The 20921-nt window shown below is 37.2% G+C and overlaps 3 protein-coding genes across 7 annotated transcripts; all 3 read right to left on the reverse strand.

The window, feature by feature from the left end:
* Positions 1-552: 552 nt before the first annotated feature.
* On the reverse strand, positions 553-5728 carry LOC137733794 (uncharacterized). 5 transcript variants are annotated; one of them, XM_068472983.1, is made up of 7 exons: positions 5606-5715; positions 5317-5365; positions 4374-5082; positions 2669-4251; positions 2426-2542; positions 2140-2314; positions 553-2032 (listed from the first exon to the last, which is right to left on the reverse strand). In XM_068472983.1, the coding sequence occupies exons 3-7, from the start codon at positions 5065-5067 to the stop codon at positions 912-914; spliced, it is 3690 nt and encodes a 1229-aa protein (XP_068329084.1). In that variant the 5' UTR covers positions 5068-5082; positions 5317-5365; positions 5606-5715; the 3' UTR covers positions 553-911. The 5 variants fall into 5 exon arrangements, with proteins under 5 accessions (XP_068329084.1, XP_068329083.1, XP_068329079.1 ...); XM_068472978.1 differs by having other exon boundaries at positions 554-2053; XM_068472981.1 differs by having other exon boundaries at positions 554-2053; positions 4374-5075; positions 5606-5707.
* A 3067-nt stretch (positions 5729-8795) lies between these two features.
* On the reverse strand, positions 8796-9987 carry LOC137733170 (copper transport protein CCH-like). The gene is made up of 2 exons (XM_068472330.1): positions 9760-9987; positions 8796-9267 (listed from the first exon to the last, which is right to left on the reverse strand). Exons 1-2 carry the CDS (start codon positions 9881-9883, stop codon positions 8915-8917), a joined length of 477 nt encoding a protein of 158 aa, XP_068328431.1. The 5' UTR covers positions 9884-9987; the 3' UTR covers positions 8796-8914.
* Positions 9988-12435: 2448 nt separating this feature from the next.
* LOC137735449 (heavy metal-associated isoprenylated plant protein 9-like) lies at positions 12436-14438 on the reverse strand. The gene is made up of 5 exons (XM_068474872.1): positions 14081-14438; positions 13698-13872; positions 13369-13541; positions 13178-13268; positions 12436-13080 (listed from the first exon to the last, which is right to left on the reverse strand). Exons 1-5 carry the CDS (start codon positions 14099-14101, stop codon positions 12587-12589), a joined length of 954 nt encoding a protein of 317 aa, XP_068330973.1. The 5' UTR covers positions 14102-14438; the 3' UTR covers positions 12436-12586.
* Positions 14439-20921: the final 6483 nt, after the last annotated feature.

Genomic DNA, 20921 nt, shown 5'->3' on the forward strand with positions numbered 1-20921 from the left:
TTATACTAGCTAAGACAAATGAAATAAGGAGACCTTTATTTCGTTCAATTCATCCGATCCAACGGATGAAAATTAAAAAGGTGTGTAAGAAGTAAAATGGGATGTGTGGATATCACAACCCTATTATTTAAGTTGACACAAACCAAATTTGCGTTGTTTGTGTTCTATTTCACTTAAAAAATTTAGCATGCTAATTGTCAAATAAGCTGAAGACTTACCAAACACACAAATGTCTTCTACACCTAGACTTCATATCTCTTAATTCAAAGCTTCTCCAGTGTTCAGCTCGGTCAGGCACCCCATCTCACATGGTTGTATCACGAATCCCAATCATATATGTATTTTCTCATCCTGAGATTTTTTTAGAATTTTTGTATTGATTGATTTGAATGAAATTTTGCAGAAAAAAATTTATAAATTAGCAATTATAAGTATAAGTATGTTTAATTTTTTGAAGCTTTCTATTTTATGACCCTGTCGTTGTAAATTTCTGACTCCGCCGCTATGTACTATTGTACAAGTGGAGGGAATTCTTTTTTTAAGTGCCCCTCTGCTTGTATAATGACATTATTTCTAGCACACATAATGAAATGTAAAATTAATATTTGAATTTTCTTGATGAAATGCAAGCATGCACGCATCTTCCCACACAATATAAATAGATTAGAAGACTCGATCGTAATTACATAATTCTAGAACACACTCGTTCCGAACAATTCAAATTAAGTTCAAGAACTTTGTACAAAAATATTATATCCAGAGTCATTTACCTCTTTTTTCAACCCTATTTTTTATTTTTTTTTTTATTATTATTTTTTTTTTTTTAAGTTTTTAATTTGGACACACGCAAAGAAGAACGAGGAATCATCCACCATCCAGGAAGGGATGTTTTCTTTCCAGCATCAGGTTCATCAGTTCTGCCCCCAAATCTCCTCCTTCAAGACATGTTCCCAATCCGAGGAAGAGCTATCGTGCCAACCCGCCGGAAGCAGATTCCCAGGACAGTTACGATTATCTGTCGGTGGACCATCCACGAACAGATCGAACTCCTCAGCATCAACCATATTACCTTCACTACTGTCAGCTTCATGACTCTGAAAAATAGGTTGCTCTTTCAGTTCTGAACTTCCACCCTCTGATCTCTTGCTTATAAACGGCCAGGGGTTTCTCTTACCAGCATATCCAAGACCATCAGTTTCCAGCAGTTGCTGCTCTTCTGAATGCATGTAAGAGTTGTCAATCCGGGATTTAAGGATCTGAAGCCTCGGCATAACAGAAGCCTCACAGTTGTTTGACTGGCCGGTTGTGCTAGAACAAGGAGAATCCTGGATTTTGAACTCGGGCAGTAAGCTATCACTCGTGTTAGGTGCAACTGCAGATATCTTGGGTTTTGGAAGAAGTTGCCCTTCAGTATGCAAGTCAGCGTAGTTTTCAATCCGGGATTTGAGGATATTAAGTCTGGACAGAACAGAAGCCTCAAAAGCGTTTGATTGGCTGGTGTTGATAGAAATGGAAGAATCCTGGAAACTGAACTCAGGTGCCGAGACATCACTTGCGTTGGGTGCAATTATGTCTGTCTTGGGTTGAAGGCACACATTGGAGCTGGATGATTCCTCCATATTGGAAAAACTAATGAATTTTGATTTCTCAACCCGGTCTCTTATGATACGAAATCTGGCCATAACAGAAGCTTCGTTGTAATCATCTGTCATCCCAACTGTATCTGATGTAGGAGAATCCTGAATGGAAATACCATGTGATGATGAGCTACCATCTACTTCAGGAGGAATATTATCAAACTTGTTCGGTTCAGAAACCTTGGAGCTGGATTCACCCCCATTGGCAGCACCAATCAAATTTGTGTTCTCAACAAGGTCCCTTAAGATACGAAACCTGGCCAATACATCATCTTCCTGGCTTAATACAGGCAAATCCTGGAGATTTGAAGTTGGAAATTCCTGAGCATCAGACGTCAATGGATTGACTGGGTTTGAATCAGGGGAAACCTCCGACACTGATTGCTGCATCATATCTGCATTATTTATAAAGTCGTCTGAAACACAATCATAAAATAAAGATAAGGTCAAAGTTTATCATTTATAGGTTACAAAACTACAGCAGCAATGTAAGAGTATTAACCTTTGGATTTCTCTGCCTCACAGTTTTCCATTTCTATCTTTACACGATTAAAACGAGCTTTATAATTAATGGAACATAATACAGCTTCAGCCTCGAGCCATAGATTCTTGTACAAGAGGGCTTGAGGGTCTGTTTCCTCAGCATGAAAATTTTCACTAAGAATCTTCTTTATAGCCTACAAAACCGAGGTCCATGGCAAAATAAATAACTTTTTGTACTTCCTCATCCCCCAGCGGGAAGAAATAAAACTTGACATTTTACATTATGATGCTAGGGATAGGGGTACCTGAGTCATTTTATCTTCTTTTGCCATGTTTTTGTCACTTTTCCCAAAGACAGAACCAATAACTTCACCCTGAATGTTAGAGGCGGATGCCAACGGGCCCCTGTCTGTACTCACAACCTGAAGAAATTATTCAGCCAAGCAAAACATTATTAGAGTATGAGGTAGTAACTGCATGGTGAAGCGCCCGCTATTCATTTGAAAAATTAAGTCTGAAATAAGATTCCAAAAACTTAAGCAGCATACCTTATTATGCTCTGTGAACTCTCCATTACACTGAGCAGTGTTTTGCTGGAACGATGGCATTTCCTGTGTCGGCGACAAATTCTCACCGTTCTTTGATATGCAGATATGCAGGTTATTGATTACAGCTTTTATGGCCTCAATATCATTTTTCTTCAATTGAACCCAGCCATATGAACAATTACTAAGCAGCAATTCTGACAAGCTATTCATTGTATCAACCAGCATATGTGCATCCACTTTTAGCATAGAATCCTCCCCATCAGATTTGGAAAGCTTAGTAGGTGCATCCCGTACAGATGAACACAATATATTTTCTACAGCATGAGAAGGCACATGTGGTGAACCATATTCCATGGTGTCACTGACATTCAGTTTAACATCTGGACCACAACTCAATGTTGTTTTCTTTATTTCTGTTGCTAATCCAACTTCTCCACCATGACCTTGTTCCATGGTGTGAGAATGGCCAAAGAGACCAAAGGAATTGTCCCCATTCCCTGATTTATGGAGGACATCCCTGTAACTTTGAGGTCCTCTATCATGGCTTGCTTCTGAGTCATAAGTGGTCTTCATCGCATCATCTAATTTATGTTCTCCAAAAGCTAAGTTTTCAACTGAATGTCTCTTCAAAGGAAGGGTCAGACCATTTTCCAGCCACCCAAGATCATGGTATTCAACTGTGTTCTTGACAGGCTTTTGGGAGGAAACATTTTCCGCAGCATTTAGTGGAAACATCAGTGGCATTGGAAAATGCAAACCATTGCAGTCCTCTAGTTTCTTTATCTGTTCTGGAACTCCTTCAGAGGATTCCAATGAAGAAAAACGACTACCAGGAACTCCTTTCCAGCAAGGCGAGTCCACAGCAGGATTATTAGGATCTACATTGTCAGATGAAATCGGAAAAGAAGTGTCGGTTTCATTTGTATTAAGTGCCACATTAAAACCACCAGGACTAACATGAGGATTTTCAAGTCCAGATTTCGCTTTATACACATGATCCCAGGGATTCTTGTTGAGACTTCTATTATTTGAAAGCTCTTCATTTCTTTCTGTGAAGAAGCTATCGTTTATTCCAAGTAGACTGTCAAGTTGGCTTGAACTGAAATGACCGTTACCTTCAGAAACTTGTGGCAGACGAGACTCTTGTACACTAGAGGGATAATAATGACCACGATCTGTCTCAGCTGTACCACTTCTGAAATTCAACCTTTTGAACAGACCTATCTCTGGTTCTGAAGATTTAGGGCCAGTAACTGGTATTCTAGTGGCAAAGGCTGAGGAAGACTTTGAAGTGGACGAAATATCATCCATACTAGCATCATTCCGTCGTTGCTCAGAGAACACACTGTACGGTGTTTTACAGTTTGTGGTGTTTGTGACAAACTGTGAGGATGATGCCTTAGGATGGTCTTCTGGAACTGCTGAAAATGACCCCGTGACAGATTTTGAAAAGTCAGCAGGGATGAATTTGGAATTTTTCGCCACAAAGGATTTATCACCTGAGTGCTCTGCACTTACAGATCCACCATGCTTTTCCCAACCCAGAATATTGATGCTATGTGATGCTTCTTCACAAGAGGGGTCTGCACATTACACAGATAGTTAGGGGGAAATAGAGTAGGGTTGCATAACAAAGAGAGTGAAAAAAATAAAAAGTAGTTGCACTGGAAAAATTCCATAGGCACATAACTTGGGGGAGACATACCTTGTTTCATGTAATTCTTGTACAGTGATGAGCTGGAAACATCAGTCTTCTTTGAGCAGAAATTTCCACTAAAGTCTCCCTGTTTACCCTGCTCCCACTCCCGCAAGCCACCCCACTGAGTAGTATATTTTGGATCAGAAGGGTTTTGACCATAATCCTTGTGAGAGGTGCTATCCAAGGGAGCGAAATGAGTAGTTGACAGCCAATCATGACTAGGTTGATTAGGAACCACCATGGGGGGAACACTCGGAATTGTTGAGGATAGATAAGAGGGATAATAAGGTTTTGCCTCAACAAAACTAGTTGCAGCAGGATCGAAGGATTGATCATACTTAAACACACTGGATGAAGCGGTGGTAATAGTGTTCAAAGGAGGCAAGTTTGTAATGGATGGTTCAACAGTCTGCAGGCCTGCATATCCATACACATTTGATGAAGGAATTGAATTGAAATCTGGGGATGGATTGACAAAGAAATTAGACCCCGTAGTGATTGGGTGAGAAGGAAGCCAACTGTGCAAAGAAGAATTCATGGGGGCAACAATAGGTGTCTCAATCACATCAAGTGGGCTAGACATGGGTTTCGGCACAGACCGATCGACAGTAAAAGGTGGAGCTAAAGCCGATAAGCTTGAATACGATGATGAAGAATATGGATAAAATCCTCCATTTCCATAAGGCACAAATCCCGCCATTCTTAGACCTTGGTTCTAACACACAAATTAAGTAAATAGATCAAGACCCACTAAAATTTAAATCATCTCAAAGCCATTTGAAATAACAATCAGAGCTAAAATTTCCAAAAACATGAACATTCACTACAAAAATCAAAACTTTATGAAGAACCCATGTATCAAACAGCATAAAGATAATCAATTCACAATTAAATTATTATCATCTTTGAGAATCGTGCAAAAAATGAAAGAATTGGTGATGCTGCTTACAATATATTACGACGGTCAGAGCATCCCTTTTCAGCAATCGCCCAATTAACTGGGTAAAACAAGGAGGAAATAAAAGCACAAAAGCTGTAAAATTTGTAAACAAGCAGCATTCCCTAGAAGATAGAGAGATATATATATATATATAGTCGTCTTGCTTAACTATATCCTACAGCTACATCAATAAGAAAACCCAGATTACAGAATATGGCAAAAACAGCAGAATCAAAAACCAATCTGGAAATAATTCAAAAAATCAGAGATTTCGCAGTAATCGGAGAGAAATTCATACCAGAGGAGTGACGAGTGAGGGAGAGAGAGAGAGACTGGTGGCAGAGTGTCCTCCGGGTCTTCACCGTCTAAGAGAAACCAGGAAAGAGAATTTCGGGTAAAAGTCACTCTGATTGGTTTTGGCCTTTGATTTTCGCTTATCTACAAAGAAGCCCCTCTCATTTCGCATAAATGATTTACCTCCACCTACTTTTTGACAGTTCGTTTTTCTTCCCCTTTGAACTTGTTTTTCATCTTTGTGCATTTTCTATCACCTCCTTGAAGTAGGGTGAATTGGTGATGCAACCTTTTACCGTTATATTAGTTTGGTTTAATTAATTAAAGACACGAATATCAAAATTTAAACTATTCTAACGATAATAATGGGGAGTGAGCATGAACAAAAATATTTTATTCCATCATTTTTCTCAAGTCTAACTGAAAATTCAACATTAATCATTTGCGTTTGACGTCTTACGTTCGATTACGTTCGATTCTTCTACTCTCAGTATTGTTGTATAAACAAAGTACAATGTTCAACTTTTACATCTGCAAATTTTTAGTAAGAAACGGAAGAATATGGACTTGTATGTATGAATCTAGGTCTTAAAATTGAAGTCTTTAATGGAGATCGTAATATTGTTTGTCGACAAATCAATTTGTATTATATTATAACACATGTATTTTTCTTTCATTTTTTTATATACTTTAAATTTATGATTCACTCATATTATAATACGTGAATTAGTTACATCCTATAACAATCTTCATTATTACAAATATTAATGCATGAGACCCTAGTTTAAACGCTTGCAAATAAGGGAAAAGCGTGACTGCGTACTTGGTCAAAATACTCTTTCAAAAACATGACTCTTTGTATTTGAGTTTTGCACCAATTTTATACTTATCCAGTCTTATCCAGTTTGATACGAAAGTTGTAGAGTTCTAGAGTAATTTATGATCACGAGCTTCATCGCAAAACTCGACAAGGTTTGGTCCATACTTATGAGAGCAAGGGAGTTGCAAATGGACCAAATTAAAGAGGGTCTGATAAATTAAACCAATTTTATTATAATCGAACCAATATTTGTCTCAAAGCATTTTTCAGGTTTTTTAAATTTACTGATAACGGGCTATAATCCATTGACTCAGCTTGGGGCTTGATCTGCAATCAATAGAATACTAATAACCCCTTTTCTTAAATTAGGTAATTAGTTAAACAATATTTCTGAAGTCTCTCGAAATCGCAGCATTATTTTGTACTAAAAAAATGAAAAAGAGACTAATTAATTAACAAAAACCTGCTGCCTGCAGTATAAATTTGTATAATATATGATCCAAGATTACATATGCATGTATGACTAATAATGAGATAAATTAAACTAATAAAGATTACTGCAGAAAACAAAGATTTCATATACACCGTTTTCATGAAAGTATACTGCAGCATCAAGAAATGAATACAGAGATAAAGTAACCAAAGAAAAAGATATCAATGAAAGACTTGCAAATTAAGCAACCAATTAGAGAAAGAAAGCCGCCCAATCCATCTCATGAGGCTTGAGTGTGTATCCATCAGTGACGTACACTAGCTTAAAAATATAGATAGAAGGAAGAAGCAGCGTCGGGAGTGGAGGCCGGCCGCGAAGCTAGACGAAGATTATTCACGAGACCATGAAAACTGGCACTGCGCTGCCTTGCCGGTACAAGCTGCTCCGTCATCCTCGCAAGCACTGCCGCGTATAACCCTAGCAGCTCTGCAACAATGCCTACCCTTATCATCCCTTCTTTTATAATTAATTTTCTCACCCCACACAAATTGTAGAGCCTCCTTTTAAGAGAGCGAGAGCGCGACTCTGAGAGAGAGAGAGAGAGAGAGAGAGAGAGAGGTAGCGTAAGAAATTACGATCTTCAATTCTCTGTTTCAAAGTCGTAGATTGTTGGTGACTTATATATACCTTTTAGTTGTTGTAACGGGCGGACTTTATTTGGCCAGATTTGATTTTAAAGATAATGGATACCAGGGTGACGGCAAAAAATGCAATAAATCCATACAGATTACATTCTATTTCTGGTTGGGTTTTTTGAACTTTCTGGTATCTTCTATTTATTTTTCGTATCAAGTTAGGCATAACGTGGATTATGGATCAAAATTACCATATGGAGAGACTTTTTCACCCAATTTACGCACACCGTGATCAAATATCTGGTCAGCTTACGCGTAAAATGTAATGATTAAAGTGGTATTCATCACGTTTTGTTCGCCTGGTTTTAAGACTTTTGCTTGTACCGTTATCACCTCAACGCATTTTGTTGGCTGATGTGGCAAGAACCCAGTGGAGGGTTTTGGAAGGATGGGCGTGCAGTGGCTTAAAAGTTAGAAAGGTCTTTGTGTAATACCCATATGACAATTCGCGTCAAATAAGCATGGAAAAACGCCATGTGGTCTGCTTTATGTTGCTTTCCCACGGAAGAGGATCCTCCCTGGATCGATTTGTGGAAATTTTAGAGATTTCTACGTTATAGTCATTCATCGTATATCTTACGATTAATTTTCGTTAGGTATTATTTATATTTAATTTTAAATAAAAATAATTAAATGATTTCTAATTATACGATATATAATGAATGACTAAAATGTAAGGATTCCTAGGATTTCGACAATTTGAATCCGGATAGAATCCAATTCTCTTTTCCACATGTATCTGACTTAACATTTGTGATTTTTGTGCATTTGTGTGTGTGTATATATATATATATATATGTCATGTTATTTAGTTAGTATTACAATTTTGAATTGCAGTAAATTGGTAACAGTATATGGGCACATGATCATCATGCTGAACCCTACCAAAGAGATAACAAGGAAGAAATTTGTCAAATCCTGCCAAATAATTTTGAATATAGATAAAGAGTAAAGAGGGGATAGATAAGGCCAGTACCCATTTTCTTTTGACCACGAAAGTGAAAGGATGTCGATCATGGAGAAAATCATGTTTACGAACTACTACGGTGAAATTTTTACATATATGTCTCACTCAGTCTTCTTATTGTAAGCTATTACATAAGTCATAATATATTATATTAAAAAAATTGCATGTCGCGAGTATATATATTTTTAACATTATCTCTTCTTTTAACAGTAACTAAACAATATATTGCAACAAGAGGAAAGCAGAGCCAAAGAAGCAAGCAATACCAGCTTCTATTGACAGATGATTAAATTTGCACTCAATTAAAGTACTCATTAGTTATCTAATACAAATTGCAACAAGAGGAAAGCAGCAAGCAATCTCTTCTTTTACATTTTCTTATCGATCGTTACAAATAATCAATTCACGTTGAGCTTCAGCCTTGAGGGTAATGAATAGGACCTATTGAAGACTTTTTTCCATGGAGTCCATGCTTTCCAACTCAAAGATCGAACCTTAATCAGAGCCAAAGAAGGCTTTGTGTATTTAAAACTTGAAAGAGTAGTAATGGGAGGAGGGGGAGAGCAAGGTGGTGGTGTTGTCACTGACGGTGGTTCTGCTGATTGATCTTCTAAGGCAATGTTGTCTTCAGAGTTCCAAAAACATGAGTGTTTTCTCTTGCTCCTTACTGTTGCAAGCACATCATATTTGTTGCATATTCCCCATACCGTCACCTTTTGTTCGTTATAATCCACCTTCACTGAGTATATCCCTGCAAGTACATATAAATAATGTTACAAGACAACATTAATTAGGGTTTAGTTCACATTTTATTGCTGCTTAATTCCCCTACTGGACTAAACCAGCCAGTAAAATTAAAGAAAACCCTAATGTATAGCCACAGGCCCACAAGAGTTGTCTAATTGCAGGCTGCAATTTTGTGAAGGACCAAGGATATCAGGCCTAGTCAAACTAAACAAACATCATGACCTAGAAACGAAGGAAACGACTGCTACTATATATAATGTCTCACTCATGACCTAGAGGGCGGGCACACACAAAACAACAAATTAGAACATGAAATTTAAGGAGACTGACCACCTTGCAATGTTGCATTGTTCGGTTGAAGAAAAGGTTAGAAAATATTAATATTTTTGGTTTCTTTGTGCTATGATTTTCAACTCAAAATACATAAGAAAAATATTGATAATGATGGCGCTTAGTAATATATCCTAATATATACATATAGAGATATGTAGTTTACCTTTGAGATGGGAGAGGGTCTTCTCTATTTTCTTCTCACATCCATGAGAATAGAGAGGAACCATCATCTCCACATACTGCGCCTCTACGTTTTTGCAGGCGGGAACGATTTGCATATCGGCCATATTCAAATCCAAACCCTAATTTAACTATATAAGATTCAAGATATATATACGAATGCATGCAAGAGAATCAGAGATTGCTGTTATTCTTACTTGGTCATTTGAGATGTTTCCCTTATCTCCATTAATCTATGTATCACATTTGCAAGGCTTTATGTAGGGTTAAGTTACTAGACACTGTAGGAGGTCGACTCAGCTAAGTATTCCAAGATATCTTTAAAAAAGAAAAGGTATAGCTAGGCTGATAGAGTACTGTGTTTTCTTAATCATGTTTCTGTTTAAGCTTTACCATGCACGGCTGCCGATTGACCAGTTCATTTGATAATATAAAGATTATTAAGCAAAAATTATTCCTCATTAAAGTTTATTAAAGATAGTTTGATTGGATAAATCTTGGTTTGGATATTGGAAGGATGTGGATTATGAGTGTGAGATGAGTGGAAGGATGTGTCAGCAGCGCTGGCTTTACATGGCTTTACATCGTTGGACATAAAAAAAGTGCAGTGTATATATGTATTCTCCCCTTCATGCATGCATATCTGCTCGTCGATCAGTTGTATATATATAGTTTCAGATTACGACTCCCATGTGGCTTGTTTTCCTTATCAACTAAGTTTGGCTTTCAGACTTTGGAACTTACAACAACTTTAACTAACGTAATCCTAATTAACTTTAATAATATATCTCTCGATCATGTAATTCCTCTCGATTTATTTTATATACATATGTGCCCGCGCATTACGTACTCTCGGCATCATCTCATCCTTTTGCGCTCTCATTGGTTATGCCGCCATGCACATGCATGCAAGTTCTTTTTTAATTTCTTGATCGTACCAAAACAGATGAACCCTAACTTGAAAATTGATGTTCATGCTAATTAAAATTATTTAAAATAATAAATGATATTCTAATTCTTTTTTGTTACAAATTAAAAGTTTCGAAAGCTGAATCCCCTACTTCTAGCCATCATCTTAATTACCACTCTCACCGGACTATAAACGATTCTCTAATTTAAATCCTCTAGAAATATCCCTCAAATTTCTGTAAGTCTAGAAGGTACCAATATTCATAAACACTGGATGGACCATGCATATACAGACTAGAGTAGATAGGTTAGTCCCACAATAAAAGTGATTTTCTACTTTGTTTAATTGCGTTGAAAATAATCAAGAAGTTAAGATAATGTATGCCTTATTTCGTGTTAAAAAAGTAGCTTTTAAAGTTTAAAAGTTTTAATCTTCGTTGATGCTTTAATCACCCTTCAGGCTTTAGCTTTTGACTTCTAACACTACGTTTTTTAACTATTGTTTTCTTAACGTGCTTTATTATATAACAAGTTTGGCTTCTCCGAGTCTATGTAATTTAGATGGGCTATATTGATCCAAATATGTATAGAAAAATCTTATAGGAAGAAAATTGCAAATCCTAATTTGTTTGGGATTGTTATATTTTGCATTGCAATTGAATTCCCTGCTACATAAATTGAACACGGATGTCATTAAAGTTCTCTATGTTCTTACAGAACTAGATATTAAATAAGTCCTCTTATTAGTCGAGTACAATATTTCTCAGAGAGAGGAGAATGACTACTTTGAGTTCCAAACACTTCTTCTCCTTTTTGGCCTTTTGGTTACCCGATCGACCTCACATTGTCTTCCACTTTTGAGAAGCAAATGACATGCATTGGCCATGGCGGGGGCGTGCCTTGTTCTGTGAATGCGATAAAACGACAAATAGACAGGTGCGATGCCATCACCATCTCTTCCACGTTAGTCTTTGATTGTGGGTCCCACTCATGACTCCTTTTTCGATGTGATGCCCTGGTGTCCTTATTTCCACCATGTGAAACCCACACCTCTATTTTATCTTAGGAAATCTCGACAGCCCCAATCAAATTTGTATCCTTTTAACCAATTATCCATATGGCCACAGGCAAAGTAAATTTTTTTCATTAGTTTGTTCGGTTCAAAAGAGGTGAATGATTGTAATTTATCACCGGTTGTCTTCAAGAAAAAAAAAAAAAAAAACTAATAATCCATGTGAATAATAAATGCATTCCTTGAAATGTACATGTCTCTAGTTTTGATGAAAGTGATACGGTTTTGATGGACCATAAAATATAATATGAAGGGAATTAGAAAAACTCTTCGTCAGCATTACAAAAACATGTGATGGGGTTTTGGAGATTACCCCTCTCAAATAGGATTTTGCAAGTCGACATGTCTTTGTCATAGAGAGTTTCTCTAATCCCATCCATGTTATATTTTGCAGTTCGTTTCTTCATAACTCGACACCAATCCCTTGAATCTTGTAAAACCCTCATCGAAATATACACTTATATAATTCTTGTTCATTGCTTTGGTTGTTCCAATATCCTTTAGAATCCATATATATTAGCAAGGGACAATGTCTTACACAATATAATATGGAACAATGTATTAATCTTGTATATAATATAGAATGATTAGCTTATATATATTTTACGGATCAATTTGGATGAAACATATATATTAATATTACTTTTGACACCAACCACCATCCACCAAACTCAAAACTTGTCTAAAATTCTGGTCACGAGTGGTGGTACTTGCTAATTACTATATGTAAAACAACTTTTACATTACGTAATTAATTAGGTAACATAACAACATTTTAATGCACTGTTATTATGGAATATAGAAGGATTATTGACCATGATCAAGTTGGTCATGAAATGCAACATGCATTGGGATTCTCATCACTGAACAGCTGAGGAGGTGGGATTCTCTCAATAACGTAAAGAGGTTGGTAATAGTACTGCATCGTTCTTTTCATATGTTCCTCATCCATTCCACTATTTACGTAACTGCCACTCATCATCTCTTCCACCTTCTTCTCCTCTTCTTTGTTCTCCTCACCACCTTTCTCCCCCTCCTTATTACTACTTTCTCCGCCTTCAGCTCCGCCCTCTTCTTTCTTTGCCTCCCCTTCTGCCGGTTTTTCCTCTTCTTTTTTCTCTGCATTTTCTTCTTTCTTCTCTTCGGGTTTTGCTTCTTCTGCAGCTGGTTCCTCCTTCTTCTCGGGTTCGGGCTCGGGTTGTGGGACTATTCGGGCTTGCTTCTTGGTTCGTCTATACACATATTCTACTAGCTTGTCCCCGTCCATGGTCCCTGTCACCATCACCTTCCCGCTACTATGATCAGTTACAGCACTTTGAACTCCTGCAATTAATTTATCAATTAGTTTAACAGACAATAAGTTGTGGACAAAGAGTTTCTTTTATCTCAAAAAATCATAAAGAAAAAAATGGATATATACCTCTGAATTTGAGTATCTTTCTCTTGAGTTGCTCTGCGCAGGCCTCACAGTGCATGTTAACTTCGAGTTCCACAGTTACTAGTCCACTAACCTGCAAGAAGAACCACTACTTATTAGTCAAGTGTTTAAACAAATTTACGCTTTAATGTGATTTATTGATTAATTTTGATTAAGGGTTTTGGTTGGACTACCTGTGAAGCAACAACTTCTGGAATAGCTTCACCCTCAGCAGCTGGTAATGGGGACAAGACTTTTGCTATTCTCTTGGTTTTCTTCATGATTTTGTTGCAAACTGCCTGAGGCTCCACTATTCCCTTTATGGTCACTTCATTTCTTGCCATGTCTGTCACAACCCCCTCCACTCCTGCATTTCAAAAACAAAAATGCACACCAATTATAAACATAAAGAACTTCCATGCAATATCGATGTCATAGAGCGTAATAGGTGTGGAATACTGTTAGAGTGCCCTCTTTGTCGTAAGTAAGTTACTTTCGTGAGAGAGAGTGAGAGAGGAAATACCTCTAATTCTCATGATGGACCTCTCAATCTTCTTTGCACATCCCACACAATGCAAGTCTACAAACAACACAAAAGGAGAAGGCGGCTTCGGCTCTTCCTTCTTTTCCTCCCCTGCCTTCTCGTCCTTGTTTTCCTCTACTTTCACCTCGGCTTTCTCATCTGCCTTAGCTTGCTCCTATCCAATAAAAATTACATTTCACAGTTTAACATGCGTGCAAAAATGTTTCGCTTTGTGTGTTTGATGACTTATTTCAACTGATATCAATTTTATTTGTAGAAATGAGGAATGACTCCTTTCACGAAAGAAGCCAAACAGTATTAACACAACAAATGCATGCAGACCCAAACAAGCCAATTAGAAAACATTAATGCAGTACACTAACCTGCTTAGCCTCTTCACCCATTTGTTATCTCAGTCAATTATGAGTATGAACTTTGAGTTCTCCAAAATTAGACAGAAGAATTAAGTGCAGAAGATAGAAAGAAAGAAGGGGAGAGGGCTAGAAGAGAAGGTGGTGTTAATTTATATATGCAGGTGAGAGGAGTGAGAGACGAGCGATGAGAGAGTAAAATGGATGGACGGTTGCAGTTGGTTTATTAGATAAAAAGTCAGTGTGTTATTCTAGAGCACATGCAGAGCCACCAAATTATACAAAAAGAAGCTCTTAATAATGTTTTTTTTGAATTCTTTTTTGCAATCCCCAAGGCTGATGAGGCAGAAAAGAGAGAGGAGATACCGGTGGAGCAGATTTGGCAGATTTATAGAGCAGCAGAGGGGTGAATAGATAGAGGAGAGGGAAAGAAAAAGATGACAAAAAGATAATTAACCAACTGAAAAATAAAAATTATAATTAATAATTCCATCACCACCGACAGGTGGATTTTTCATGACGAGGTGGTGAAGTGTCACACATGTGTAACCATCTTATTCTTGTGTGGACAACCTGGATACCTTGGTCCTTAAGCAACTTATTCAAAGAACTAAGAAAATTTCGCACAAGGAGAATTTTTTTTTTTGTCACAAACTAATTACGCAGTGCTATGTTGAAAAAATTAAAATGGATGGCATGACATAATTTTCTTGAAGTATTTTAGTTGTAGGTAATCAGGTGGAGCATGATCAACCATCCATCATTACCACTTGGTTATCTATCTATGTACTATTTTACTAATAATCTAAAGCAAGTTGTGGTTCTTACTATAAAACCAAATAACCAAGTAGCAAAAGCGAATGGCTCAATTCCCAATAAGAATATGCAAGATTTCTTCGATGAGAGACATCACTCTACATCTTCACAAGCTCTCTCACGTACGACGACACTTAAACATATGCTCTAGACATACAAAATTGCTTAACTTTCTGATTTGAGACAACCTCCAAACCTCAAATAATACTCGATGATTATGCCTTACTTGGGGTGATCAATTTAAACAAGTAAATATATGTACACTATTCTGGGTATACGCTGTTCTGCATGTTTTATTACTGTTTTTAGACCATGATGACCTACTTTCTTGGTGGTCCTAATTAGTTTAGCCATTAACTGTAGGGAAGAAAAAGAATAAAGTTACGTGATAAAGGAAACGAATTAATCAAAGTGTTTAAACTCTTCACAAACATTTAGTACGTACCTTCAATACCAGAAGAAAACTCCAAATTAAGCAAAGAGAATTCCAATTTTCATGAATCATGCATAACTGAGTTGGGATGGATGAAGCGTGGGGATGCGAAATTTTGCATTCCAAGTTTTCGTGTATTTCAAAACAAAAATTATACGATCCAGCTATAGTACAGTTGATACCTCACATGGGTTGCTTCCTCCATATCACAAAGCTTAGTCCTCTCCCTTTCATCTTTGTCAATTTTTCTTTCTTTTGATGTTTCTTCAAGTCATTCAAAAAGCTTATTTCTTTCTTTCTCTTTGCTGAATATTCAATTAGTTCTCACTTCCCTGCACTAAGAGAGTGATGGGTATATTATTTCACGATAAAGAGTGTAACACTCATATCGTCATATGGTGTTATTAATTGATATATTATAGTTTGATATATTATACGTGGAGAGTATAGTATTGAAATATAGATTGTTTGACATGAGTGAACATGTAATATAACGTGGAAGCCTGAAAACAAAATTACTCTTATTTCACCAAGGCGGAGCTATGAGGGACCAGGATGATCTGAGACCCATTGATTCTGACATTTTATTCACGCACAAAAGTTTAGTATTATGCTTATGATTTTCAAGGCCTTTTTGTAGGCTCAAGGCCCCAAACCAACGTTTTACTTTAATTTCTTTCATTGGACTTGATATGAGGTTGGTGGCAATCCATTGCTTGTGAGCTTTGAGGAGAACTCTAGTCTAAGGATCATTGGAGGGAAAGAGGAAAAAAGTCAAAAAGACTTTGAGTTTAGGTTTAAGGAAGAAGATGATGAGGACAACACTATACCAGACCAAAAGGACGGTAGTCAGTTTCTCACACATGGCAAAGCAATCTTTGTAAGATCATGAGAGCATTCAAGATTGAGACTTTTAGACCCCTCCTAAACTAAAATCCTGACTCTGTCACATTTACCATGCAACTTGTCAAATGTCGGTGATAATAAAAGAGTTGATATGAGTGACTTTATAAATCTACTTCTCCCATGATGGTCACACTTGGGAGTGAGTCGGCAACAGCAACAGAAATCCCCTTCCAAGTCAAAAAGTTTGGTGAATGATTTCACAACCACTCAAAATTTTCCAAGACAAACAAATTTCACCAACCAACAACATAATCTTTTTCATCTACGTCCTCATGCAGCTCCTTAATTAAAGTTTGATCAGCAAACAAGAAGACAGACCAAATAGAATTTAGGTTGACCTCCTTGATTATCTTTTGTCCATTTTTATAGGAAAATGTTCGGAAGATCATATTTTTAAATTATATTGTGTAAATCTCAACGGTTGATGATTGAATTCTTTATGTAATGATTTAAATGAGTTCAACCATCAATCGCCAGATTGATTATGTAATTTACAAAATATAATTCAAGTATATGACCTCTCTAACATCATTCTTCTTAATAAAAAAAAGTTGGAAGATGTAGATTACGTAGTGTAGAATGATTTGTTCTTTCTAAAGGTTTATGCATCAATTAAGAGATTCCAATTAATCAAAGGGCCAACGTGCGGTCCAATGCATGCAATCGTTGTGATCGATGGGAGGTTAGAAGAATCTAGATGATTGATTGGCTTTGTTAGTAAAGTAATCACAATCAACCACCCAATTATTTTTGGATTAAGTTGTTTCTAGTACTAAGTTAACCTGATATAATGATCACATAAACATAGTTGTGTATTTAATAGAGATTATGAAGGATTTTGAAAAGTTTAAAATATTGGCTGATCATATTTGATTAGAATTTTAAAGAAGTCAATAAAAATTAGGAGAATTCATTTAAGATTTTAAATAAGTCTATTGAAGTGTAGGTGTAATAAATCAGGATTTGATTTAAATGATATTAAAAAGATATGAAATTTGGTGGATTTAGGGGGATTTCATATTTTATGTTAAGCTCTAAACATTCAATCTATAATTGGTGAATTGTCCTGGTGGTTAAAGGCCTTTTATCCAACCCATTACACCCTAGGTCAGACCCTAATGTACATTAGGCCTTATTTGGTACACCGTATAACACACCGAATAAGATTAATAATACGAAGTTAGGTGTTTGGTGCTCTTACGTACTAAATAGTCAAAGGATTAAATAGTCCGGCCCCACCCTTATATCCGGCTGATAGCCGCTTTGTTATACCGCTCAAACCCCCGGTATTGTTTAGTCGGGTAGAAAGCACGCCTCTCTCGCTCTCTCCGTCCTAATCGCCTTCGTCCTGAATCATTTGCTCTCTCCATCTCGCATCGCATGCAACTTCTCCTCCTCCTTCTTTGTTCCACCCTCCAGCAACTTCTCTTCCTCCTTTGTTCTGCTCTCCTGCCATATTTCTTTTAATTTTTCCTGCAATATTTCCCAGATTCTCCTCCTCCTCCTCCTCCTCCTCCTTCTCTGTTTCGCCCTCCTGCAACTTCTCCTCCTCCTCTTCTCTGTTCCACCCTCCTGCAATATTTCTTGCAATTTTTCCCAGGTTCTTCTCCATCTCCTCCTTCTCTATTCCGCCCTCCTGCAATTTTTCTTCTTCTTCTCTCATTGCTCTACCCTCCTCCTCCTATTTTTCTTCTTCTTCTCTCATTGCTCTGCTCTCCTCCTCCTATTTTTCTTCCAATTTTTTCTTCAATTGATTGCAAATTTGTGTTTTAATTAAAATTTTAGGGTTTTCAGTTTTCAGATCTAAAAATAAATAATAAAAAAAAAATGATATGTATGTTATTTTTTTTTTGCTTGTGCACCCTAAGTTGGGTATGTTGCAAATTCAAACCCAGTTGAAGAAATGGGTTAGGAGATTTTTCCAACTTCTTGGCTTTTTGGTGAATTCATAATATCATTCATACTGGGTTCGTGTGTTGGTTTGGCTGCAGGAAGGTCTGGAGAGCAGATCCAAGGATGAAATTCACTATACTAGGAACAAATTGTTTTTTTTCCCCCTATTTTCTTGAATCATCAATTGTTTTATCCAATGTTAAACCAAACACAATATAAATTATACAGTCATTAGTCCGATATTGCACCAAACGTCTGACTAATTTAGTCAGCACTATCCGATGACTATTTATCCTATCCGACTGAAACAGTCAGTACAGTCCGAGCTGCCAAACGGGGCCTTAATGTACAAAATGCAGTCTCTTCTCTCTACAACCATTCACAAAAGGAGAGATTTTTCAATGTTTTTGGAACATGGAATAGAACACCACATGTCATTATTTAATTAGAGTGCCACTTGAAAAAAAAAATTTTCCTCCAATTATATAATAACATGTGATGTCCCGTCTCATATTCCGAATACACTGAAAAACTTCTTCCACAAAAGACCTAAAAGTCAGCAAACTAGATTAAACCGAACACCACCATGATTCAAAATACAAACACATAATTATGGATCCTCTGACCACATAAACTTATAATCATGGATCCTTCCATGGTAACTGTTTTCGGGTATACTTTGGGAGTTTGCATGGGCTCAAAGATTGGGTTTAGGATTTTGCAGATTCATATTACACAAAATCTACTTCTTCTATGTTATTTATAAACAACTGTATCATTACACAAAAGCTACTTCTGAAATTTCACCATAACAAGGCTAGCAGTATGCAACCATCAAGGTTTCTCCAATCGCTCTCAAATTTCAACGTGTGCAGAATGCTGGTGCTCGTCCAAATAACTCTCCGCCAAGGCAGCGTGTGATGCTGCCCCAACTGGAAGGACATCCTCATCAAGAAAGAAGGGGAGTGCGGAGAGTGAACCGAACCCGCTTCCTCATTTCTAATTCCAATGCTAAGCATGATTCCAGGAATCAACTGCTGATAGAAGGCAGAGTCTTCACCAGCCATCACTTTACGGCACAACTTCACATTCACATGACCAAGCAAAAGTTTTCCGACCCTCTGTGCCTGCATATGCAAGCTTTCATCGTTGACAACAGCAGGCAATGGTGGGTATTCTTCATCTTTTGTGTCAACATATGCGTTACATCTATGCACGGCTGCCTGTTCCTTCAACAACCTGCAAGAAATCTCAGTTTATGAACCGAATGCTTCGCTCGTTTATTTCTTTGTTCTTTCACAACAAGATAGTTGATATTCTACCTAGTTACTGATGAGTGATGAAGGAAACATCCAGAATTGTTTGTGCCAAGTCTAACTGTCTAATGGAATGAGGTTAAAGAACAACAAATGTCGTTCACCTCTTTCAATTGCCTCCTGAGTCGGTACAAGCCTTCAGTTGTAAGACTCCTTAAAGTGCCTCCAAATTCAACCTACGATGGAATTACATTCGATGCAGTCCGACCTCTAACATAAGTAACAGATAGGACCTTCAGCACAGAAAACTAGCTGTTAGAATTATGCTGATGCAGAACTATTTATGTTATTGTTCCTTCTGTACGCATAGTACTCTCATACCTAAAACACTCTTAAAGCTTCCCGGAATGATAAAACAGTGAAGGGATCAATTTGACAAACAACGGAAATTGGAATGAAATCAAAGCTAACATATCACCAGAAAAGAATTCTCATCTTTTAAAGGCACGTACATGGCTATGGAGGGGATCAGTTTCTCTTGAGATGAGCTGTTGCAACGCCAAAATTGCAAATGAGGCAGCAAGTACCGGATCAGCAGAGCTATGAGGTTTTGCAGCATGCCTGCCTTTCCCGACTATTTTGGCTTCAAACATGGAAACAGCAGCTAAGTGTGGACCTGCAACCGACGCTACAGTTCCTGTGAGTATTGTAAAATCAACGTGCATCCCATATATCGCTTCAGCTTCACCAAAAGCACCTCCATTTATCATTTCAGAGGCGCCAGCGCCTCCCTCCTCACCAGGTTGAAAAAGAAGTCTCACAGTTCCCTTCAGCACCATACGAACAAAATAAAAGTTAAGCAAAATTCTCTCATTCTATCAACTATTGCAATTTTTCATTGTTGAAAGTTATGGTCTCAATAGAAAGACTGGAACTTTAACTCAGAATCTCAAACTCACATTTACTTTGCTGCACAACATAAAATGTAACTGAATTTTTTCGATAAGACGATATATATTCTAAACTACCATGTTTACCGGAATAAAGATTCGAATTTGTATAAAAAGGCGATAACACTGCCCTAGCCAACCAACATAACCCGTGTTTAAAAAGTTATGCTCTCAATAGAAAAGTTCAAACTCTAACTGAGAACCTCAAAATGCACATGTACTTTGTTGCACAACATAAAACGCAACTGAGCATTTTTTATATTCTGAACTGTCTACGGGAAGAGGATTCGAACTTTTGCAAAACATGGCAGGAATAGTGCTATTTTCAACTGGCCTAACCCACATCTGCTAAAACGTAAAACTGACCTTGAGTTAATCTTTTCGTTGATTAAGCAACTTAGCAGCACCAAGAAGCATAGTGGTGTGAGCATCATGTCCACAGCCGTGCATTTTCCCATCAACCTTACACTTGTGCTCCCACTCAACAAGCTCCTACACGTCACCACCACAAAAACCACCGAAAGCTAAACCTTAAAATCCACAAAAAATTAAGACATCTTCCTCAGAATCCAAACAACAAAACAACAAGTTTACGGATA

The sequence above is a fragment of the Pyrus communis genome, chromosome 5 (genome assembly GCF_963583255.1).
Source record: "Pyrus communis chromosome 5, drPyrComm1.1, whole genome shotgun sequence".
NCBI classification, from domain to species: Eukaryota; Viridiplantae; Streptophyta; class Magnoliopsida; order Rosales; family Rosaceae; genus Pyrus; species Pyrus communis.